Source organism: Taudactylus pleione, unplaced genomic scaffold (assembly GCF_031769625.1).
Source record: "Taudactylus pleione unplaced genomic scaffold, aTauple2 ptg000114l, whole genome shotgun sequence".
NCBI lineage: Eukaryota > Metazoa > Chordata > Amphibia > Anura > Myobatrachidae > Taudactylus > Taudactylus pleione.
In genome coordinates this window covers 7,738,451-7,764,646 of record NW_028284516.1, presented here as the reverse complement: position 1 = coordinate 7,764,646, position 26,196 = coordinate 7,738,451, and the positions used below count along the sequence as shown (strand labels likewise).

Sequence of the window (26,196 nt, the reverse complement as noted above, 5' to 3'; positions counted from 1 at the left end):
AATAAGCTCCTAACTGTCATTTTTCAAACACAGGCTGTAAAGTGACAGTTAGGAGTTGATTGGTTGGAGCATCATTTAAGATTAGTAACAAGTGATAACAAGCCTATCACTTGTTATTACATCAGGCTCTATAATTATTCATTTTATTTATTCTATACATTAGACTAGTGGTTCCCAAACTGGGTGCCGTGGGGCACTTGAAGGGATGTTACGCGTTGACCAAATCAAATTGATCGTCAATGTGATTGGCAGCCAACAGCACTGGTTTTACCTGTCAGAAAATATGTGGACAAACAGAAGCGCAACCCCGTCTACCACCCTATAACTGGATAAGTAAAATGTACTTCATTTAATCATCTTTGGTGAATTTCTCAATATGAAACTTTTGGAAATAAACGTTCCATCTACACTAAGGTTTCTCTTGCCTTATTTTAAAATCTTTACCAATGTACCCCCACATTAAGTATCCCCAAGCTACTGTAAACATTACATCAAGCTACTACTTCCATGAATTTATATGTTTAAACAATACTTACTTTTATGTTTTATCAGTTACTAATAATATTCATGTTATTTTGAGTTATATCAAAAAGATTCCTTAAATCTGTCTTATTTACCCCATGAGGTACATGTGTAATTGATTGAAAATCTAGGCTCTAGAAACCACACACCACAATATCTTTAAATACATTTTCCCAGAAGCATTCTGCTACCTGGTCATGGCTCAGTGTGATTGCCATTCACAAGTGGTGGAACTATTGCAATTTAGGAGGCTCAGATTGCTTCCTGGGCTGATATCTTCTCCTGATATCACTCAATGGGAGGAACCAAAATAAAATATTTGCTAACATGACAGAATAGAATGAGCCCATACAACATGCTTTCATGGTTACTATTTGGATGCATTATTGAAATTAGTTCTACAGTCATTACGGTGTCCAACAAAGGTGCCTTAGACTGCCTTATACACAATCACATCATAGCTATGCCGCTAGTGTGTGTGAGTGTACAGGAATATTATGCTATAATGCAGTCATAGTTCTGTGTTCTCTATTATGACTTTATGCTTTTTTCACCATCTTTAAATTATCATGTCCCATCTGTCAGCAGATGGAGGAGAAATGGTGGATGATCTGCTCACCAGTCGGGTGGTGTAAGTAAATAATGTGTGAGAAAAGAAGTGTAGCAGTAAACTCTAAGCCTAGTCAGGAGGACTCTTCAGTAAGCACCACTGTCATCTTCCTTCATCTGCTTACAGAGTGGGAGCTGTGATAGGCTAATATACCTGTAGTTTGTGAATAGATGCCTTGGGTGTTACTGCACTTGTTCACAATCATAGACGGAAAACCTTCCTTGCCTCCCTTCTTCCCTTCCCTTCTTCCCTTCCCACAGCCAGTCTTGCTCAGTCTTTAATCTACCATGCTGGATTTAGTAAAAACTCTAGTTTTCAGGTATCTATGATTTGCAAACATTTTCTGTTCTAGGGCAGAGGTTCCCAAACTCCGCCATTACAGCCCAGGTTTTAAGGATATCCATACTTAAATCCAGTTAAGTCACCTGTGCTCAGGCATGGATATCCTTGAAATGTAGACTGTAATGGTGGAGTTTCTGAACCTCTGTTCTAGGAAATATGTTTGCTACATGGCAACAGCTGGTGGATGATGAGCAAGTCTCCCAATTACCGCCAGAATAAGGTATAGTAAAAACAATTCGCTTAACTTGTTCCTACCAGTCCACCCATCAGGCAGATTTTTCTGGAAGCCTACTGATAGCAATTCTAAGTATTTGCTTGGATAATGAAGGAATGCACTTTATTTCAAACACAAGGAGAAGAAGAAACACTGTTAATAAGCTTTTCAAGTCCCTCAAGAGAACATTCAGATGTTGGACTGTTAGAGAAATAATAACTATGAACATCTGACCACTTCTCTTCACTAGGAAGAAAGAAAGATTATATACTTGTTTAAGGATAATCCAAGATTGACCAGGGTAAAGGTGACTGATTAATATGTCCCTCTCTGAAGATGTTGCAGCATATCGTCCAAATAACTTATGCAGAAGACTTCCTCTTGACAAAGTTGAGACACCACTGCTTTCTTTAAATGTGTGAAGGTGTAGGGTGCTATTAAGAGGAAGGACACCATTACAGACTACTCAAAAGGTAGTCTCGCCAATAGAAACTCATAAGATGTCTGTTCTTGCAATGGACCAAGACCAAATGGAAAGACCACGTTAGGTCTATTTTAAGTCAAAACCAATTTCCAGCCAAGAGATGTATTCTAGTCCTTACTTCCGGAACCTTATTCTTTTTATCCAAGTAATCAGTGCCTTCACATTTAGCACTGTCTGAGTGACCTGTCTGACATTTGTATTGACAATAAATGACTTATCCAGCCTTTGACAACTCACAGTTTATTGGGCTTATTTTTAGGATCCACCTGTCTATGGTGCTTTGCCTCCATGAGGAGGACAGTGCATCCTTTAAAGTGGCATGAGTCTGAACAGACATAGCAATGCTTACCAGCATTTCTTTCTTTTTTGGAGTTCCCGATTGAGGACCCGGCACCTCTGGAATCTTGTGGCTTATAAGAGATTCCTCCTCTATGGGATGCATCATTGTAATATTGGACCCACGCCCTTGTAGAAATGGATTCTTAGATTACAGGTTCCTCTTGAGATCTGAGAAGACCTGTGAGCCTTGTACTGGCTCTTCTCATCTATTGTATGAAATCTGGGCCCAAGAGGGCTACATCTAGTGGACTGAGCATGTCAAGTGGCTTCTCGGGGCAAAGCCAGTTATTTAATCTCTGGCTTGCCAGCAAACAAATGGGGACTAGTAATAAAATTAAATGTCAGACTCTGAGGGTAAGGATGACTCTGGCATATTGGAGGCTACTAGAAGCTTTAATGAAGGAGACTGATTCGCCCTCTTTCTCTGCTTTATTATAAAAAAAAGGTAGAGGACAGAAACATCTAATTTTAAATTGAATATTCCTGTGGGGTCATTCTGAGCTTTATACTCCTCAATTCAATATATAGAAGGGTCAACTTCATGGGCAAAAAGTTCAGGAATGTCTGGCAAGCCAGTGGCTCTTTAAACCCATTTGTCCTCTTTGACTAGGGCTGCTCTAAAGGCTAGCTGGGCAAAGTTGTATACCTCAGTGAAGAATATAATTTTACTGGGGAGTCTTACCTGCTAGTACCACCCTGGCCATATGTATGTCTCTATACTCACCTCCTTTTGAAGAGACTGAGGACACATACCCAGGACATACATACCCAGGAGTGTTAAATATTGGAGCCTAGTGTTAGGACCACTTTAACAGGTTTTCTAATGGTGCATACTTTGAGCAGACATACAGTGCTAGCTATTTTTTCATATTTGCTCAGAATGGTCTCTGGAGGATGAGGAGAAGTGTTTCCCCGTAGAATGTACTTCAGACTGTGAGGTATTGCTATGTTCATCAGAAATTACTGTATTTTTAATTTTTTCTCCTTTTTAATATTAACACCTCTGAGAAAGATGTGTCAGGAGACAATGACACAAGCCTTTTCCTGACCATTCTCCTGTCAGAAGTGGACAGCAGATACTGGGTCATCCAGAAAAAATATGCCTGAGGGACAGGCTTAAGCGGTCGCATGACTTTCAGCTTATAGAGGGGGAGATGTATCAAACATTGTAGAGAGACAAAGGGCCTGATTCAGACCAACTCGCGAGCGGCTGTCCGCTCGCAAGTGGGTCGATGTTATGGACTGAGCATGCGCACGACGGAGGGAGCTCCGTCGTGCGCATGCGCCAGACGCGACGAGCGAAGGAAAGTCCTTCGCTCGTTGTGTCCGATCAAAGGGGGCGTGCTGTCAATGTTGATTGACAGCACGCCCCCTTTGGTGGGCGTGCCGGGGGCGTGCCTCCCTGACGGGGGCGTTCCCACGGGAACGCCTCCCGTCAGAAGCCGGCCCACTGACATCACTAGTGATGTCAGTGGGAGTGATTTTGGCTCTGCTCAGAGCGCACGCTCTGAATGAGGGCCGGGCTCCATTTTCATGGAGCGTCCTCCTGGACGCTCGTATAGCTGTGGGTCACCACCCACAGGCTATACGAGCGTGCATTGTGATGGTCGCGATGGTCGAGACCATCGCGACCATCGAATTTGCGAGCCGGAGCCTGCGGTTGAGGTTTTCAACCGCAAGCTCCGGAGTGATTTTGGCTCTATCAGAGCCAAAATCACTCCCACTGACATCACTAGTGATGTCAGTGGGCCGGCTTCTGACGGGAGGCGTTCCCGTGGGAACGCCCCCGTCAGGGAGGCACGCCCCCGGCACGCCCACCAAAGGGGGCGTGCTGTCAATCAACATTGACAGCACGCCCCCTTTGATCGGACACAACGAGCGAATGACTTTCCTTCGCTCGTCGCGTCTGGCGCATGCGCACGACGGAGCTCCCTCCGTCGTGCGCATGCTCAGTCCATAACATCGACCCACTTGCGAGCGGACAGCCGCTCGCGAGTGTGTCTGAATCAGGCCCAAAGTACCAACCAATCATGTTTGAAAAATGACAGAAGCTGACTGGATGGTACAGCAATAACCAGTTCAGTGAAATCTTTTTACTTTCCCTTTTTCCAGCGGTAACTGAGAGGCTTGCTCACCACCTAGCAGCTGTTCTACCTGGCAAGCCTCCCGATAAACAATTGGGTTTCTCCTTACTTACTTTTGGAGCTAAATGAAAACATGTCCAACATAATCAGAGTGATAGATGAATACTATTAAAACTTTCCCAATACCAGCAAACTGTATATTAATTACTAACCTCTACTCTACCAATTGTCCTTGCTCAACAATGACTGTAATGGTTTAAGCCACCCTGTTGCTCGAGGCAAATGGTTTTAAAATTCCTTGCAGTGTTTTCGGGTTCCCTAGTCCCTCAGCTTCCCATTGGGGTGAAGAGCTACAGTAGCTAGCTGTAAGGGAAGGGCATTTTGACTTTATTGATAGGAAATGACAAAACTCCGGCCTAGAGCAGAAGGAAAGATCTCCTCCTAAGACCTTTACAGCAATCAAGGGAGCTATTGGAAAGAAGGAATTGGGGAGTGAAATAATATACAGTTCTATCATTTTAGGTGGCGCTGTCATGTGAATTCCTCAAAAGTCCACAAGTTTAAATTCTGCTTCTTATGCAGTGGACAAGCAGATCTACAGTAGTCGAATACGTTGTAACTATAAAAAATATCCAATATTTTCTGTGATAAAGTTAATGCATTAAATGTACAATTTTAGGGAAAATAAAGTAATAATTCACTGCTGCCTGTCAAATTGTCTTAAAATGCAATTCGGCAAATCAAATGACTCCTTGTCAGCACCTGCCCTGATCCCCATAAGCTCTACCACCGAGGGCAAAGTAAATGGTAAATTCAGTATCCATCAGTGAAACCTCACTGTAAAAAGTAATAGATGAAAATCCAATCTTAACACATATGACACATAAAAAACGGCAAATGCGCTCCAAACGTTTCAAACAGCAGTAATTTGTAGGCTTGATTACTCTTGAACATTGCAGTCTATAATATAAAACACTGTTAGCGGAGGATTAGATGAAACCTCATTTTCTACTCACCGGTCACCTTTGAAAAAATACGTCTTCCCAACATCTTCCCACCAAACAGCAGTGTCTATACCATGAGATGGGATGCCGTGCCCTAGATGGATCAAGTCGTGAGGATAACCAGGTTGCAATGTTGTATCTTTGAACACCCAATATTTGTTACCTGGGGAATAAAAAGAGAACATAATAACTAATTATAACAATCATTTGTTCTAAAGAGGATTTATTAAGACTATTTACCTTTGGGTTACCTACAGTACCATATGACTGTGAATTAGTTTCTTCTACGTTTTCCTGGGAGGTATAAGCAGCATTAACTCTGGTCAATCTCTAAAACTCATGGAGAACTGCCACATGGATCCAGGACAGTATGTTACTGAATTGATATACTGTATGCGCACTATTTGATCCTAACCCACTTCATGCTCTTTCCTCCCTATCTTCCCCTTCTGTGTCACGCCTGTCTGTCTGCCCCTCCCCTTTAGAATGTAAGCTCTCACAAGCAGGGACCTCTTCCCTCATGTGCTTCTACTCTTTACTCCCCATAAGGGCACCTAACACGTGACTGGCAACTCCCGGCTGCTTATTGTGAGTGTTTTAATCGCTATTGCAGCAATGTATATAAATCGTGCCCTTGTCCTGCACTGTAATGTACTGTAAGTTACTTGTTTCTTGTTCACTTATTAGTTCTATGTACTATGTAAGGCGCTGCGGAACACTTGTGGCGCCATATAAAGGATAATAATAAATAATAATAATACACAAGACGGGCAATAATAGACACCAGCGGAATCAGCATATGAAGTGTGCCCTGCAGGCTTTACCAAGGTTGCAGGTTTATTAACATGATGATCTGTTTGGAGCTGCTGCAGCAATGAGGACACATCTGTACATAATAAAGACAATGTAAAGTTCCTCTTACACTAATGACTTCATTACGACATAAAGGAGGCTCTAATGAGCAGTGTTTTATTAGAAATGTGTAATTTGGAATAAATGATGGGTGTGGTCTACACATAATAGGCAGGACATTCAAATTTACGTTTTTATATGTGGACTCAAAAATCACCCTTCTATCACACAAATGGTGGGAAGACTTTCCCAAAAGCTGAACAATAGTACATTACAGTACATTTTGAGAGAAAAAAATGCATTTTGCGTGTGTGTTTGTGTGCCTGTGTATGTGTGCTGCCTGTGTCTCTGTGCTTGTGTGCGTTTGTCTTTGTGCTGCCTGTGTCTGTGTGCATGTGTCTTTGTGCTACCTATATCTGTGTAGTGTATCTTTGTGTTGCCTGTGACTGTGTGCATGTTTCTGTGTGCTGCCTGTATCTGTGTGGTGTGTCTCTGTGTTACCTGTGTCTGTATGCATGTCTATGTGCTGCCTGTATCTGTGAGCGTGTCCGTGTGCTGCCTGTGTGTATGTGTCTGTGTGTGTCTTTGTGCTGCCTGTATCTGTGTGGTGTGTCTGTGTGCTGCCTGTGTCTGTGTGCGTGTGTCTTTGTGCTGCCTGTGTCTGTGTGTGTCTTTGCTGCTTGTATCTATGTGGTGTGTCTTTGTGCATGTGTCTGTGTGCTGCCTGTCTGTGTGCTGTCTGTGTGCTGCCTGTGTCTGTGTGTGTCTTTGTGCTGCCTGTGTCTGTGTGCATGTGTCTGTGTGCTGCCTGTATCTGTGTGCATGTTTCTGTGTGCTGCCTATGTCTGTGTGCGTGTGTCTTTGTGCTGCCTGTGTCTGTGTGCGTGTGTCTTTGTGCTGCCTGTTGCTGTGTGCATGTGTCTGTATCTGTGTGCCTGTGTCTGTGTGCTGCCTGTATCTGTGTGCGTGTGTCTGTGTGCTGCCTGTGTCTGTGTGGTGTGTTTTGTGCTGCCTGTGTCTGTGTGTGTCTTTGCTGCTTGTATCTATGTGGTGTGTCTTTGTGCATGTGTCTGTGTGCTGTCTGTGTGCGTGTGTCTTTGTGCTGCCTATGTCTGTGTGCTGCCTGTATATTTGTGCATGTTTCTGTGTGCTGCCTGTGTCTGTGTGCGTGTCTTTCTGCTGCCTGTGTCTGTGTGCGTGTGTCTGTATCTGTGTGCATTTGTCTGTGTGCTGTCTGTGTGCGTGTCTTTGTGCTGCCTGTATCTGTGTGCATGTGTCTGTGTGCTGCCTGTATCTGTGTGCATGTGTCTGTGTGCTGCCTGTGTCTGTGTGCTGTCTGTAACTGTGTGCTGCCTGTGTCTCTGTGCATGTGCCTTTGTGCTGCCTGTGTCTGTGTGCATGTGTTTTTGTGCTGCCTGTGTCTATCTGCTGCCTGTATCTGTGTGCATGTGTCTGTGTGCTGTCTGTATCTGTGTGCATGTATCTGTGTGCTGCCTGTGTCTGTGTGCATGTGTCTTTGTGCTGCCTGTGTCTGTGTGCATGTGTATCTGTGCTGCCTGTGTCTGTGTGCTGCCTGTGTCTGTATCTGTGTGCATGTATCTGTGTGCTGCCTGTGTCTGTGTGCATGTGTCTTTGTGCTGCCTGTATCTGTGTGCATGTGTCTGTGTGCTGTCTGTATCTGTGTGCTGCCTGTGTCTGTGTGCATGTGTCTTTGTGGTGCCTGTGTCTGTGTGCTGTCTGTATCTGTGTGCATGTATCTGTGTGCTGACTGTGTCTGTGTACATGTGTCTTTGTGCTGCCTGTATCTGTGTGCATGTGTCTTTGTGCTGCCTTTGTCTGTGTGCATGTGTCTGTGTGCTGTCTGTGTCTGTGTGCTGTCTGTATCTGTGTGCGTGTATCTGTGTGCTGACTGTGTCTGTGTACATGTGTCTTTGTGCTGCCTGTATCTGTGTGCATGTGTCTTTGTGCTGCCTTTGTCTGTGTGCATGTGTCTGTGTGCTGTCTGTGTCTGTGTGCTGTCTGTATCTGTGTGCGTGTCTTTGCAGCTTTGTAAATGACCTTCTGAATGCCCTTAAGAGCTGTCCATCCTAAGCTTTTTAGCCACAAGTAATAGCCATATTTATGTAGCAAAGATTCAAACATATTGACAACATGTAAGACAATTATAATTGTGGATTTTGAAGAAACATACAGTATAATTAGTAATCAGAACCATATCTAAAGAAAAGTAATCTATAAAGACCCTAATGTGTAACAACTAGAAGTATCTGCCTTAGCAATTACAAGTATTTACATTAGGGATGTGCAGGCTCGGATAGGTTCGAGTTTGCACGTGGAGTTCGGATTTTTCCCTCCAAAAAAACGGAACTCAGAACGAGGCAAAACGTCATCTTACATGGACGAACATCATCATTCCTGGACAAAAGACCAGGAATGATGATGTTCGTCCATGTAAGATGACGTTTTGCCTCGTTCTGAGTTCCGTTTTTTTGGAGGGAAAAATCCGAACTCCACGTGCAAACTCGAACCTATCCGAGCCTGCACATCCCTAATTTACATATATACAGTACGAAAAAAAAAAGCTTAATACTGATACACTATGGACTATAGTCTATGTATGAGTATGATAACATGTTATATGATTTTACCATATTTTATTTAGACAGAAGAGAGAGAGAGTTGCTTTAAATTGCAGCTTTCATAGTGCTTTTCCATTTTGCTAACATGGTTAAAGAACGGACTTACGCACGGCAGCCTCAACATTTTCCAATTTAACTCAATTCAGTTATCCGATACAGATATCACTAGCAGCCTCATGTTCTCCTTAGATTAGAGCTCCATTATATGACGGCTGATGTTTTGTGATACACATTTACTGTTAGGTCTGACGGGATGAAAGGAAGGAGTCTCGCGCTGAAGGTTTGGGAGGGAGCTCTGCCACTGAATTGCACTGTGCTGAGCACCAGACCAATATCCCTGGTATATTCATTACTACTAATCAGTAACATGCAGTGACACATGGAGAGGTAGATTTTCCCAAATGGTCAGAAACACAAAAAGTATTTAGCGCAAGTAAAAAAGAATAAATCATGGGTACGGGATGCCGGAGCTTGGGATCCCGGCAGTCAGAATCCTGACACCGGCATCCCGACAGGGTTAGGACACTGACACCTGTCGATAAGTATCCTCTCCCCCAGTGCCTAATACTAACCCTCCCCCCTAGTGCCTAACCCTCCCCCCTAGTGCTTAACCCTAACCCTCCCTCCTAGTGCCTAACCCTCCCCCTAGTGCCTAACCCTCCTCCATAGTGCCTAACCCTCCCTCCTAGTACCCTCCCCCCTAGTGCCTAACCCTCACCTCTAGTGCCTAACCCTAACCCTCCCCCCTAGTGCCTAACCTTCCCCCCTAGTACTTAACCCTACCCATAGTGCCTAACCCTATCCCTACCCCTCCCCCTAACCCCACTACTTACCGTCAAGATGCCGGCGCAGGGATTTTGACCAGGTGTTGGGTTTTGGCGTCGGTGTCCTGACAGCCGGTATTATGACTTCATCCCATAATAAACACATGGTTGTTTATCTTTATTTACTGGAGCGCTGCACATTCGCTTCTCTCTCTGCCACCCACTCCTCCCTTCTCCCTGCCCCATCCCCTCTCCGCTGTATATACTTACTGTACCCTTAGTGGTGCAGAGTGGTCCTCTGGCTAAATTTTTGAAGGAGGTTTTGGTTGCATTGTTCACAAAGTCGAGTTATGGATGGCTGGCAAGGACCAGCGATGCGCGTTCATGCTGGGTCCTTGCCGACCCCAACTATCTGCCGAACATGCTGGTCAACCTGACGACGCTCATCAGGTTCCAAATGTTAGCAGATAGGGAGGTCGGTCTCCTGCACTGTATGACGTTCAGTGAACACCGTTCAGTGCGGGCACCCCAAACATCCGAGCCTGCAACTTGGGACAATTACATCATTCAGATTCATGCTGATCTCAGTTGAATCCCCGTGTGGGTAAGTGGAAGTAATTTGGCCTTTTTATTTATGTCTTTAATATTTCCACCAAGCAAATTTAATTATAATCCACCACTATCTTAAGTGTAAAAAGTTGGGTGGTAGATAGAAATCTGAAGATAATGTCATTGTGTGGAGTTTGTACATCCTCCCCGTGCTTGCGTGGGTTTCCTTCGGGTGCTCCGGTGTCCTCCCATAATCCAAAAATATACTGGTAGGTTAATTGTCTCCTGATAAAAAAGTAACCCTACTGTGTGCGTGTACATGTAGTAGGGAATATAGATTGTAAGCTCCACTGGGACAGGGACTGATGTGAATGGCCAAATATTCTCTCAGTAAAGCGCTGCACTATATAAATAACTGGTAATAAAATAATAATAATAATATATCTATGTTTCAGTTGTGCAAAATGAGATGTTCAGTTTTGGCTTACTCCAAACTAAAAACTATTCTCTATCTTATGAAAAACTGAATCTATCGATATATATATACATGTTTTCCGGCAAATTGTGTGTAATCTGCTGCTTTGCCTATTTGGTTCCAATTATAATGGCAGCTCCTGCTATTATAGAGAACATGTCAGTACAGATAGATGTACTTTCTCGGACAGGCTGGCAGGAATGCAAGAACATTTCCATTCTCACATTGTAATACATTTATTATACATTTATTATAGGGGTTCTTTACCTAAAGAAAAGTCAGCAATATACTGCCTTTGGCCAATGCAATCGGTGACATTTCAAAGGAGATTTTCATCCCCGGCTGTTATCTCTCAACGCAGCTGGTGTGTGGAAAGTAGCTGCAGGTCAAACTACGATTGGACGTACTGCCCATCTGTACACAGCTTTAACTGTATTATTCAAGCCAAGTACACAGTGGTAGGGCTTTAAATTGCAGTATAACCTGAAGCTAGTTAAGCTGACTTCTACACACCAGCTGCGGGGAGACAACGGCTGAGAATATAAAGAGCTGCAGGATTTACAGTTATCCGGCTCTCTCCAAGATCTGAGTTCCTCCCAAACAAATTTCTACAATAGTTTCCCGCTGTCATTTAATGCTTAACCTTGTTATGTTACACAGGCAATGTTTCCAGGGCTTCAGGCTCTTCCTAAACTGACCTTATAATACCTTTCAGGTTGTATTGCCAATGACAACATTCACCCGTCATAATCGTCGACTTCTCTTGCATGTCCTACGTAGACGGACCTCGCACACTTGTGTCACATGATTAATTCTGAAACCAATCAATGATGGAAGCTACTGTAAATGCACCTAGATCGTCCGATTTTAAAAGTAATTGGCACCGTAAGGCAAGAGATCAATGATATCACCCAGCACGACAAATGTGGAAGTTCTAATGACACTACTTTCTTAACATACTGTATTTGCTAAAGCTGATCGCTACTGCCTGCAGCTTCTCTTATGTACCAACGCTTTCAGCGAGCCATTGTACATAGCACTAAAACAAATGGCGGTAAAATTGCGGTGTGCTCACACCAAAAATTGCTTTGACTGACTGAATTAAAACATTGGATTATTAGACCATGGTGAAAATTAATTAACACCTCCCTTCATAAGTTCTGTATTCTCCCTTCACTCCAGATTCCACCATTTTTCAGTGTAAAAACAAAAACAATCATCACTGAAAATAGGCACATCTGTGCAGAAGCAGATATTTGCACTGTTACATTCTTGTTACTGTATCAGGCATTAAATACAAGGCAACTTCTGTAGTTCAGTATATATGATGCATATCTCGTAACCTTTTCCTTGTCTGGACAAATTGATCATGCTGGTCAGTGTGCCACGTCCCTACCATAGGTGTGCACAGCGCTCAGGAGGAAAAAAGCTGCTCCATTTTTGGTTTAATAAATAGAGCTATCCATTTCCCTACTTAGATGTTATTCGGCCTAATGAAACCACTATCTGGATACACACTATCCTATTGCTGATATATTACACTCTGATGGCAGGTTATTTCAGTAACATAGATCCCACCTGCAGGCTTCAGCGCATACGAGAACGTTGCAAAATTTTTAAATGATTTTGGGGTGACCCTATCTCTATCCTGCGTGTTGAGAGCCCCATCAGTTGTAACTCATCAAAGCCACATAAAACAGATAATGAGAACAATGCATCTTACCTTTAAAGAAAACAAAATTTCCCTCGCTGTTTTCGTAAACGGCATCGATACTTGGAGGCAATCCCCTCCAGAAGTAAGTAATCTGCATAGGGTACCCATCCATCACTTTATTATTCCTAACCCGCCAGAACCATTGATCCTGTATAATAAGATGTAGACGGTATAGGTTACACAATGAATCAACACTGAAACTGCTCTAATAAAAAAAATACACAATTTCTAGTTACTGGTCTACGACAACACACTATCTCTCTGCAGAACGTGTTCTAAACCAGCGGCAAATTACATATCTTAGTAGTGTGTTCTTCGAAACATCCATCAATTAGCTGAACCCCGTGGGGGTGGGAGACAGGAGGTATTTTTACCCTGCAAACAGATGACATAAGTAGGTGCAGTATACAGTAATCAGAAGTCACACAAAATATTTTGATGTACATAAAAAAAACATACAGTATTTTGAAGCAGTAACTAACGATATAAAGATACCACAAATGTATTATCAGTTACACACATCAGACACGGTCATTTTGTGGGCTGAATATTTAGCCTATCAAATTGCTTGAATTTAGTGACCTCATGACTGACTTGATATTGATTCAGATCACAAAATGGCTACCACCACTACGTGTAGACGATGCAAATATCTACGGTTTTCGGGTGACGTTAGGTGTGCTGCATCTGCATAATCACACTCTATACCCCATTCCAATTACACGGGCTTGCATCTCATTGTTCCGTGTGAAAAGCTTCAAACATCCAACTAAAGGCCATATTCAATTTGAGGCAAAAACTCGTTATCATCATTTTCGCCTGTTTGCATTATCCCCGAATTCAGTTTCAAAGACTTTTCGCCAATGCATAAAGTCTTTGTAAAAAAACAGCGTTAAGTTTTCTCCAACCTTTAGCTGGCGAAAAAAAGTGCAGAATTGGGGTTTAGGAGTGCAGGCTTAAAAAAAAAAAAAAAAAAGCCTGCACCCCTGGGAATGGCCCCTCAAATGTATGTAAAAAAAAGTAAAAAAAAAAATAGGGACACCTCAAAAAATTAACTTTCATTTTGGGGGTAAAAAAAATAATTAGGGAACACACTTCTAAAATAGCGATAATAAATCCAGAGGGGTTCCCAAGTATGCGGCAGGAGTTTTCTTCATTGTGGGGAGTAGCGGCAGGTGCATTTTTGAAGAATTTTTAAAAAACATTTTAGTGACTTAAAAGTATGCTTGCACCTATTTTCATGATGGGCATAGTTATTTTTCCCAAAAAACATTGCTAAATGCTATTCTGCATCACCTTCTTGAAAGCCGCATTTATGCACCTGCACCGGCTATTTAAAAACCTGGCTTCTCTTCAGCAAGCAAAAACGGGGGCACCCATAGTGAACCCCTATGTCTGGACATCTTTAGGGGGGTCCATTGATGTTATCCCGAAAATTCCCATTTTATTTTGCCGGTCCCAATTTTGACGGGTCCCGTTTTCATGTCCTTTGAAATTGAATATGGGGAATATCGGGCACGCGTGCAATATTTTTCCAGCTGGAAAACAGGCGAAGGAGGTGAAAAGTCAAGCAGGCGAAAAGTCTGGACTTTTCGCCTCAAATTGAATACGGGCCTAAGTATTCTCAGCCAGAACAGCCATTGACAATGATCTTTATGCGAGTATCAATTTATCTTCAGTTCTCCACTGCAAAACAATTGCAAAAACAGAAGTGGATTGAAAAAAAGCAAAAAAGAAATACAGTGATGTGCACGTGGCCTTATTTGTGGACCTATTTATTATCATAACCACAATTTATCAATAAATGGTGAAGCAGCTGAGTGATATTCGGGGGTCAGTCTCTACTGCTGCACATGCATAAGCTGTCCAGCTGGCTTGTGCATGCTCGGTGGAACTGAAATTTCAGACTTGTGGATTTCAGTTCCACTTGGAACGAAAAAATATAGTTAAAATAGATTTAAAATATTAAAAAAAAATCTAAATACATTTAAAAACTATTAAAGAAATGTTTTTTAAAAAAACAAAAAAACAAAAAATAAAAATAAAACAAACAATTATTTTTTCTCCATTAATCAACTACTAGTATTATCCTGATGTAGAGACAGCTTAACAGATATTGCAGGGGTGCATTTATTTCAGCCTGAGGAAGAAGACATAGGCTCTGTGGAATGCGTTGCTACAACAACTGGCATAACCTACCTATTTCTATTTGATACTTTCCTTTGTTTTTATCCGTTATTTTATTTACTTGTTTTAATGCTGGGCATACACCATACAATTATCTGTCAGATATCTGTTCAATCTGGCTGGTTGGAATGAAAACCTGGTAATGTATGGGAACAAATGACAGTCGATTATATGGTTTAAAACACTGGCAAACGGAGAAAAAACAATTGTTCAAATTGGTAAAATTTGTGTGTTTAATCCAATTTGTCTGAACAACCATTTTTGTCTGTTTTCCAGTGTTTGTGGCAAATGGTCGATTGTCATTTGCTCCCATACATTACCAGGTTTTCATTCCAACCAGCCAGATTGGACAGATATCTGACATATAATTGTATAGTGTATGCCCAGCATAAGATATTTTATTGTATATTGTCATATATCATTAAATTAGTTTTACTCAATTTAACTTATTGGCATTGGATCTTTGGACTATTGGATCCAATTACTCACAATTCCAAAGGACATCAGGTTTTTAAATGAATGTCCAGAGCATTCCTTCATCCTATTGAGGCATAAGAAAAACCAACGGCAGCCCAGACAACATCTATGTAGCTTACGCAACCACCGTAGGACAACAAACACTATTGGAAGAATTAATCTGAGTAATTCACTACCCATAGACTAAAGACAGCGCTGAAACCATTTCCTCTACTCCATTTATTTTGGCAATGCTTGTTACATTGGATTCCTCATGGTGGCAACTCTTTGGGGTATATTTACAAAAGAGCGGGTTTTTAGAAGTGGAGATGTTGCCCATAGCAACCAGATTCTACTTACCATTTATCTAGCACCTTCTAAAAGATAATAGCTATAATATGATTGGCTGCTATGGGCAACATCTCCACCTCTAAAAACCTGCACTTTAGTAAATATACCCCTTACTGTGTAATGCCTTGAGGTATACATCAGTTTTCGCCAGGCATAATGCTTCTCTACCTTACATAAATATGCCTCTTCAACTTTGTTCTTAATTAGCTTTTTTGCGTAAGTGTCTACAGCTTGTGGAAATTATGTGGTCCACTACTACTTTCATGGATGTCAGGTCAAATGCTACTGAAAACATATTAGCACGGTATACATTTCCCCTGATTTTATAGCCTCTTGATTAAAATCTCTAGCCCAGAGGAAAGAGCAGAAGGTCATTGTTCCTGTTTTATAACTGATGGGAATGAAAAGGTCATGGATTCAACAATAAAAGGAAGTGTTCTGTGGAAGGGAGAGACACAAAACTAATGACATCCTTGGTTCAGAAACGGAATATTTGTGTAACAGGTTGCAGTTTTTTTTTCTTGCAACAACGGTTTAACTGGCTGGTTATTTTATTTTGTACAGTATTTTACAGTTTTTTTATGACTGCTTATGCTGGCCATACACGCTACAGTTATCGGGGCGATCCGCCTGATATCGCATAATTTTGGCCCCACCCCCAATTCATATACAAGTGATTCCTGGCATTTTGCAGAGAGGGCTGGGGCTGGACCGATCACTAGGCCTCATTAGCATCAAGTATGCGCCTTGCGCACAGTCTCTAGACGCAATTGCAGTGCGACTTAGATGCATGCGCAGAAGGCAAATAAGCACTCAGCTGCATCCGACACTGACATAGCATTCGACTATGGGGTTTATTTACTAAAGTGCAGGTTTTTAGAAGTGGAGATGTTGCCCATAGCAACCAATCAGATTCTACTTACCAGTTCTCTAGCACCTTCTAGACCAGGGGTTCCCAACCACGTCCCTCAAAGCACACTAACAGTCCAGATTTTGAGGATAGCCATACTGGAGCACAGGTGACTTAATTAGTACCTCAGTTATTTTGATTTAACCATCTGTGCTCAAGCCTGGATATCACCAAAATCTGAACTGTTAGTGTGCCTTGAGGACCGAGGTTGGGAATCACTGTTCTAGACGATAATAGCTAGAATCTGATATGTTGCTATGGGCAACATCTCCACTTCTAAAAACCCTGCACTGCAGTAAATATACCCCCTCAGAATCAAGCCCAGAGTGTAATCTGAAGAGTGTTACAATTGTTTAGATGCAGCAAGAAAATTTTAAGCACTTTACCAGCTGTACTGTATGCAATGTCTCTACAACGTAGTGTACTCTGTGATTATCTGGCCTTAATACAGATGACATGCCCATCTGACACTGTCCTATGGTTTATCGCCCATTAGACTTGTTATATATTCCCAGTTTGGTTTGGCAGTTTTGCAAGGGAGCGTTGCTTTGTTAAATATTTCAAATGTGGTCGCCTTGGCAGCTTAGTGCATCTGTGTGTTTCGCGTTACTACATAAACTAATCTGCACAGCTCATTGGCCAGAATGAAACGCTATAAATAACATAGGCAGTAAATAAGCAAATACGTCATTGCAATTCCAGCGACATTTCAAGATAGAACAAGTCATTTATGGGTGGCATAAAATGTTATAGCATCCCACTATGTAATTCCATAATGATGGATTTTTCCCATTTAGCAATCAGACATCCATTGGATAAGCAGCGTTCACAGTCATTTCCTCAGGTCTGGGCAACATGTTTTACGGTAACTGGTTAAACAGTCAGTGAAGCAAATGCCGCCACTGAAGCAAGTAGCACATTAAGAAGGGTGTTATTCTACTGTAGGGGCACCACAGTATTCCTACACCATGGTCAGTATAAAAGAGACACTTATTTATATCTCACCTTTCTACATGTACAATGTACTGTGTTTGCATAGTATGATACAAAGTAATAGTGTTTGCTTGAACAGGACAATATGATGCACTTAGTTTATGAATGAAACATTAGCAGGATATAAGATGCAGGACACAATAAAATTAAGAAAACTCACATAATCTAATATTTTATGTAGGAGTGGGGCCATTAACCGGAGATATATTGGTTGGAGCCGTTTTTCTCTATGCTGTTGTCCAGCACAAGCTTTTCCTCAGGTGTGCAGAGGTGTAGCATGGCTTTCTGTAGCAGACAAGTTAATGGTAGATACAAGGAGGCAATGGAAAAAGAATGGGAAATGGAGGCTAGGGGGAGAGTCACCCATACAAGCGCCACCTAGTGGCTGCACTGTACTATTGCACTGATGTCATCTGACTTAAATAGACTTAACCAGAGCTGGATTAAGGCTTTGGGGGGCCCGGGGCACTTAAGCCAGGGGGGCCCTAAAGTCTAAAATTAAATTCCTAAGGGATGGAAAACGGCACTCGGTGTTTATTTACAGAATTTGAAATATACAGCGAGCCGGGGTCGTATAGCAAGTTGTATATTTCAAATTCTGTAAATAAACACCGAGTGCCGTTTTCCATCCCTTACGCTGCATCTACTGTACCTGGCACCCTTGACAAAACTTTGGACACTGAAGTGCCCATTACCTCTATACGTATGTATATACAGTGTATATATATATATATATATATATACACTGTATATTGATTATATATATATATATATATATATATATAATACCCCAGGTTCCGTCCATAGTATTAAGCAATACACAGCAGGGAATGGTTGGTGGCACTTACAACATATATAAAAATAAGGTCCAACCGACCTATATAGTTAAACATTTCAGTCTTTATAGACTTTTTTTCTGGAACTGAAATGTTAAACTAAATAGGTTGTTTTTTTTATATATGCCGTGAGTACCGCCAAACATTCCTTGCTGTGTGTGTGTGTATATATATACTATACTATACATATGTGTATATACAGTATATATATATATATATATATATATATGTATATACACACATATAAACACACACAACCACACATTCAAAGTAATGCTACCTGGAGCCTTAATTTATTAAATTTTAATTGATAACTAAAAAAAGTCACTACTCTCTGTCTTACTGTATCTGCTCTCTTGAGATGATGATCCCTTTTGCTGGCAGACAGTGACACAGAAGAACTGCACAGCGCGTTCTTCTTTCTCCTCCTCGGGTGATCCTCCATGTGCAGCTGTGCCTGTGATGCCCCCTCCTTCCCTGCAGCCTGCACGCCGGCCAGCCAGTCCCTGAAAGCCTGCTGCCTGCACAGCCCTTTTCATTGAACGCGGCTACCGGCATCCCAGCAGCAGTGCTCTGCGTCGCCGCGCCGTCTGTATGACGGCTATCAGTACAGCTGCCGCTACTGGTGTACACTCTGCTACAGGCAGCGCTTCAGATGGGATCGGTAAAAAAGATCCGATCTGTGGCAGGGGGCCCTCTCAGAGAGGGGGGCCCGGGTGTACTTGCCCCCAGAGCCCCCCCCTTAATCCGGCCCTGGACTTAACTAGACCTGACTTTGGGCCTGATTGAGTGATTATAGGGGAAGCAGTCGGGATGCCGACGGCCTAAATGCCGACCGTCGGCATCCCGACTGTTTAATCCCGACAAGTGTCTAATGACCGGCGTAGAAATCCTGACGCCTGTCATTAGACCTACGGCGGGCCCCCGACACCCGGCTAACCTTCGATCGGACAGCTGCGGGGCTAGGTTAGGGGCTCCCGGGGGGACTTAGGGTTAGGCACGCCCCCTGGAGGTTAGGGTTAGGCTAGGGGACGGGGGGGGGGTTGTTAGGCACCCCCGGGGGGAGGTTAGGGTTAGGCACCCCCCCGGAAGTCTCAGCGTTCGGCTGCGGGGTGGGGGGGTTAGGTTTAGGCACTTAGAGGGGGGTTAGGATTAGGCTCTTGGGTGGGAGGTTAGGGGTAGGCAGCCCTAAGGGAGGGTTAGGGTGGCTGGCGGTAACTCATACTGATCCCGATTATAGTGGTCTGCGAATGCATCTGAGCCACAATATGCATGCATCACGTTTAATTACCAATGTCGTTCGCAGTGAGGATTTACTCACAAACTGATTGATTGGCAGGAACCGTTTGTGAGCGGCAATGGGGAGGTGGGGACACAACCGCAGGCGCATCACGATCATTTTTGGGGAGTGTCGCTGCCTGTGCCTGCCATCCTGTACGCAGTGAAAATGGCTGCGGCCTCTCAATTCTGGCGCCCATTCTGCCCGACCATAGGGTTACTCAGAAGTCTGATAATCTACTGATCTGCGGCTGAGCTTCATCTTTGTACACCGGGATTCATATTGAGATACACACCAGCGGCTTCCCCAATCCAAGTGACATTTGCATATTTCCGCACCGCTGCTTAGAGCAGATATTCATCTGATATGTGATAAGGTGCAGATTTGTACAAAGCCCATCCATGACTAGTATCAAGCAAGGCTCCGTTACCTAGGACTACCATTTTTATTACAGATTACCTTACTCGCACCTCCCATCATTCAAAATTGGGACACAATCAACCCCAGGCCCGAACTTCCAAAACTCTGCCCCGAATCACCCAAACCTAACCCTATTTATCCACTATTGGTCAAAACTCTCTAGGTTCAGGAGTGCCTTGGATTATTAGTTAAAGATCAAGTTATTTTTTTTATTTTGTTTATCCATGGCAATAATTGTTGTATGACACCATTAATCTAACTAATAAATCATTTGATTATTGTTTATCTATTTTTTTCTTTTGTTGGATCATCCCTTATTTGACAATTGCATTCTATATTTCATACTTGGGTAAGAGGGGGTTTGACCACCATGGGGCCTATTCATGATGTTAATTATCGAGGTCTGAACGGACCCCGATAATTAACACACTGACTTGCCGCGGACGCCAGAGCAATTCGTCATTGCTCCGGCGCTGAGACAGCTGATTCGAGAATCTTTTCACTTCTTGCGAGAGCAGTGCACATACGTGACCTACAGATCACGCATGCGCACAAAAGCCCAGACGTCCGGCAGAAGGAGTCGGACAGGGGCGGAGGGTTCCTAAAGGATCCCTCTTCGTGACTCAATCTCATAGGGAAGGAGCGGGTAGCGGTAGCAAACGCCAGCTAAAGATGGCGAAAGCTACCACAATCAAGCTCCGAAAAAATTATATTTTCAGAGGTTGATGAATTTTGTCCCCTTACTAGTGTATGGGGACAGCGGGCCATTCCGCAAGAGGAAGGTAAGTAGGTGATATCTCCTGCTTTACCTTATTGATGAATGGCCCAAACACTTAATGTTTACAATTGCAGGTGACAATGTTCATTTTCACCTGCTTTTGTAAAAACTAAGTGATGATGGATAGGTCCCTATATCTTAAGTGCTGACACTGCCTTTAACAGCTCCCATTTATGGAGAGTAAATGACTAGTTTTGAATAGCAGAAGCGTCACAATTAAGTTTTGATCTGTAAAGTTCCCTTCTCAGTGCCAATGCAGTGGAGTAACTATAAATTTTGCTCCACTCTGCCAAAAAAGTTTCTGGCGCCGCAGCCCCCCACCCCATAAAAAAAAATCCCAAAGAAGAAGTTGCATGCGCAGCACCATCTTGTCACAGTGTTTGAGCACCGCAGTATTACACGGACGTGTAGTGCTCAGCTCAGGGGAGACAACACTGGTTATCCCATACTGCCTCTGCACATACATGACCGGACGGTCTGCTGTATGCTCCACTCCATCTCCGCTGTCTGCTGGTGATGCTGTGAGTACAGCTGTACAATATGTGCACTGCAATAAACCTAAACTCCTGGATAAGTCTCACTGCCTCCTATACTGATTCCACTGGTAGAAAAAGGAGGGGGTTTTAGCCCCCTAATGTTCCTCAGCACACTGAATTATACTTGCAACAATATATGAAGACTATATTGTAATAGAAATTCAGAGATATTAGTTGCATGCATTTGCAAATACATGGGAGGCTGCTAGGCCGTGTCACGGCTTCTCTGTCACTGATTCCACTGGTGTCTACTATTATTCACTTGTGTATATCACAAATAGTACACACATATCAACATTTATTACATTGGGCAGAGAATGAATTATTAATTATTCTATGTCCCCAGGAAAGGCCATATGCCAGCTAATAAGGGTAGGCCCCGTTAAAAAAAAACACTCCACCCATTCATATAGTTTAAATAAACACATCTGCAAGATTAAGGGGTATATTTACTAAAGATCGATTTGAACCGATTTTGATCGATTTCAAATTGAGCCCCAGAATTACAACATTGATGTTGATTCGATATTAAATCGAGAAAAATCAACCTTTAGTAAATATACCCCTAACATTTCTCCACCGCAGTGTAAAAGTAGAGGCTCGTGTGTAAAGCGCAGCAGAATATTCTGCCGCTATATAAGCAAATGCTAATAATAATAATTTAACAGGGAAAACCTTGGTTGGGTAAAGTCTACCCATCTGTCCTTGGCTCTTGTGTATCATTAATACTATTCCATTAGTACTGTGAAATACAAAGCTGTCTTGCGAATGGTTTTCGGCAATGTGTAGAGACTGCATGTTTTGTGTGTGGGTAACAAAAAAATGTAATTGCAAATCAATGTACAAAAAATTTATTAAAACAAGTGAAATAAAATAATAATTACATTCATGGTGATTTTTGCAACAGTGACATTTATTGCACATTCTTAATCCTAACAAGGCCCAAACCATATATATATTATATATATATATATATATATGTACTTCCATACCTTAAATAAATATCTGTATTTTTAAACTGAAACAAGTGGCAAACAGCCCATAAAGCAGACATGGATTTAATGTATATGTTAGAAGAGCTCATTTTAAATCGCAAGAAATAATTTAAATATGTCTACATTTTATTACTGATAAAATGGGGCACATTCAGCATCCAGGAATATAAAAAGCCACTATCAAAATGAAATGCTGTTAGAAGTTAAGCTTTTACTACACTGCAAATTTAGTAGCGAAATTTTAATGCATAGATCCACAGCAACACATCAATATCCTTAATTAATCTAAAATATTGCAACCATAAGTAATTAAATATTGATTTGTAAAATGAAGCATGCTTTACCTACATAGTGAAAAATCATGATGCCTCTGTGTACGGCTATAAATAAGACAGAAATCTTGCTTAACATTACGCCTGGCTATGAAATATTATAGGAGTTATTAAAACTTTTGCTGCATGATGTGGCTGTCTGATGAATTGTTTTCTATCCAATTTAGGGGACCTAGATACAGCAATCACTCTTATTGGCAAATGATGATACCTTTTTATTTTCCATACCATTTGTGTGTTACTGTCAAACATAAAAAAAACTGAAACAGAGCTTTAAATAAAATCTGTGGATTACTATGGACCAAGGAGAGAGCCCAGTGATGGCTATACAGAGGGACTGATAATTTTGTGAGCCCCTCTTTAGATATGACATATCTGCACACCATTTCTTACATGTCAGCAATGAATAAAGTGGAGTTAAATGTACTATTTGTTATCAGTTAAATAAAAGGAAATACAGTGGCAGATTATTATCCCAAACTTCAAATAATTGCCTTAATGAATTAAGGGGAAGTTTAGAAGTATTTACTATGAGGTGGAAGGAGTATTTGGATCTCTGGGCCTGATTCAGACCCGCTCGCGAGCGCTCGCAGTCAGGTCGATGGTGGCCCAGTGCGCATGCGCACGACGGAGCCGGCCTCGTTGTGCGCATGCGCGAGACCCGGATAGTGATGGGCAAATCGTCACTCCGGGTCTCGAACCAAAGGGGGCGTGCTGTCGATGTTGAGTGACAGCACGCCCCCTTTGGTGGGCGGGCCGGGGGAGTGGCTGCCCAAACGGAGGCGTTCCTATGGGAAGTGATGTCAGTGGGAGTGCTTTCGGCTCTGTTTGAGCCGAAAGCACTCTAGGGCTTGCGGCAACGAGACCCTACCACGAGGTATACTAATTATACTAATATCCTGTTGGTATGCAGTCGGGAAGCTGGCGTCCGTAATCCCGACAGCCGGCTTCCCGACTGCTTTATCTCGGCGAGGGTTAAATGACAGGCGTCTAAATCTAGACGCCTGTCATTTTACCGACGCCAGGAGATTGGAGTGATGCCGAGCGCTGAGCACGGACAGCCGCGCGGGGGGGAGGGTTAGGTTTAGGGCTCCCGGGGGGGACTTAGAGTTAGGCACCCCCCCCGGGAGGTTAGGGTTAGGCTAGGGGAAGGGGGGGTTAGGCACCCCCGAGGGGAGGTTAGGGTTAGGCACCCCCCCGGGGGACTTAGGTGTAGGCGGCGGGGAAGGGGGGGTTAGGTTTAGGCACTTAGAGGGGGGATTAGGGTTAGGTACTCGGGGGAAGGTTACGGTTAGGCTCCCCTAAGGAGCGTTAGGGTTAGGGGGGGAGGTTAGGTTAGTCAATACTTACCTTTGGACGATCAGGATTTTCACCCATGTCGAGCAACCACTGTCGGGATTCCAACCGCCGGACAAGTCCGGCGGTATATCATACCGATTCCATCCTGTCTTATGCTGGGCATACACTGCCAGATAAAATGCTAGACAGACAGACATTTTATCTGGCAGCCTGTCACCCTGCAGATATCGTGGGCATACACTGCACTGTGAGATATCTCAGTGTATTGGCCCGATATCTGCACTCTTTCCCTGGGGAGGAGACATTTCCCCATTGCTTCCCTGAAAAGGAACAGGGGAAATGTCTGTCTGTCGGCTGCGGCTGGGAACTAACTGCCCGATGCGGCCGACATTTCACTTACAAAATAACGCATTGGTCGGGCGTGCTGGACGATCCGACATGCCCAACTGATCAATATTTTACTCTCGGTAATTGTATAGTGTATGCCCGGCATTACTACTGCAACTTCATAAAAACAATGTGATGGCGTATTCCCTAAGAAATAGCCAAAATACATATATCCTTGGTTAAATTTTACTAAAATAGTAAAATAGCAAGCAGGTTATTACTTTTTTACTGGTTATCACAATCCTGTGTGTGAATCTACTAACCTGTACAAGTTATTTATGTTAGGTAGGAGACTGCAAGAACATCATCCAGGCTATACCTTCATAACTACCCAGCTCTCAGCCTATTTTAGATTAATGCACCTTGAAATAAAGGCCCTGAGTCAGCGTATGTTCGCTAATGCGATCGCAGCTGTGAATATATGCTAATGCTGTAGCCGGCAGGAAATGTATTAAGACGCCTCGAAGGTCCATCGCAAACCCAAGCAAGCGCGTACAAATACGTAGCCGGCCTCGTAGATCATTCGCTCATCGTCCATCTAAGTAGTCCTATGGTCACGCAGAATGGCTGTCTGAACTGAGCCGTTGGAGTCACTTTATCTGCGTAATGGATCTCAGGCGACGGCTACGCGGTCCTGAAACGGCTGTGACAAACCTCCATATTTTTGCAGCCACTCCCCGTTACCTCCCCCAAATGGTTACTGACCGTCAATCACTGTGCGAAGGAAACCTCACTGCGAGCGGCATCACAGAGGTACCTTGGCATGTGCACAGTGCAACCGATAATCGCTAAAATGCTTACCTGCATAAATATCGGAAGAACATACATCTCCGAATCAGGCCCAAGAGCCCCTGTTTGAAAATTTCAGCTTTCATTAAACAGATTGGATAGAGTGCATGCTGGAAAGATGTAAGTGCAAACAATTTATATAATATATGCAACTTATAATAATTCATAAGAAGGCTCGTTTTCTCTTGGTAATGCACGGACTTTGACATAATTTAATATAATAATTGCCTACTTTGAAAAAGCTTTTTAGGGAGATTGTGATAGCACCAGCTATGCGCTCCACGCGCCACTGACGGAAGCATGACCTGCTCCTCCCAAGGGGCACATCACACAACTGACTTATGTCCAACTGTAAATGAGCCCAAAGCGGTCACATAGTTTGGCACATATATGAAAAAAAGTCAGCTCTGATGTTTCTTTACTCTTCAAGTTACATAATAGCTAGATAATCAGGGTAAGGAGCAAATTGTGAGCATAGACCGTGCTTTGAACTATCTATTTAAGTTTTACAAACCATGAACAGCTACCGTAGTAAAAAAGAAAAATCTGCAACGGTCTCAGAAAGAACAGCTGAATGATTAATTAACAATGAGGCAGATTAAACCCCAAGGCGGATTTTTGTGTGTTTACCTGGGGAACACAAGGGGTTCAAATATATTTGTCTTGTTAATGGTTTCATGTTGATTTTATTAACACAAGTTTGATTGGTTATGTGATGTTTGGGGGAGGAGTTTGGGTTTATGCTTTATATGGTACAGTCCTTCCCTCCTGCCGTCCCTAGTGCTTAGTTTTGTCTGGTTTGGTGGTTGTGTGCCCCGGTGTGGTTTGGGTGGTGTGGAACGCTCATGTTAGTTTTAGTAGTTTTATAAGATTGTTGGGTGCGCCCTTCCTTTTTGGTGATGCTGAAGGCCCTGGACGGGCGCAGCAATACTGTCCTACTGGATGGTGCACCATAAGAAAGATGCTTCTGAGGGGGGGTGGTTCACCAAATGAATGTTGGGTGACTGGGTGTTTTGTGTTTTAGTGGCGTTCCTCACTGGTTGTCACCATATGTTT

At 42.8% G+C, this 26,196-nt stretch overlaps 1 protein-coding gene across 1 annotated transcript in view; it reads right to left on the bottom strand.

The window, feature by feature from the left end:
* The window catches only part of MMP16 (matrix metallopeptidase 16), a 239,160-nt gene that overhangs the window by 7,584 nt on the left and 205,380 nt on the right, over positions 1-26,196 (bottom strand). Inside the window, exons 7-8 of the mRNA XM_088471395.1 lie at positions 12,602-12,740; positions 5,612-5,762 (exon numbers count right to left, since the gene is read on the bottom strand). Coding sequence (XP_088327521.1) covers positions 5,612-5,762; positions 12,602-12,740 — 290 coding nt within the window. The remainder of the gene's footprint in view (positions 1-5,611; positions 5,763-12,601; positions 12,741-26,196) is intronic.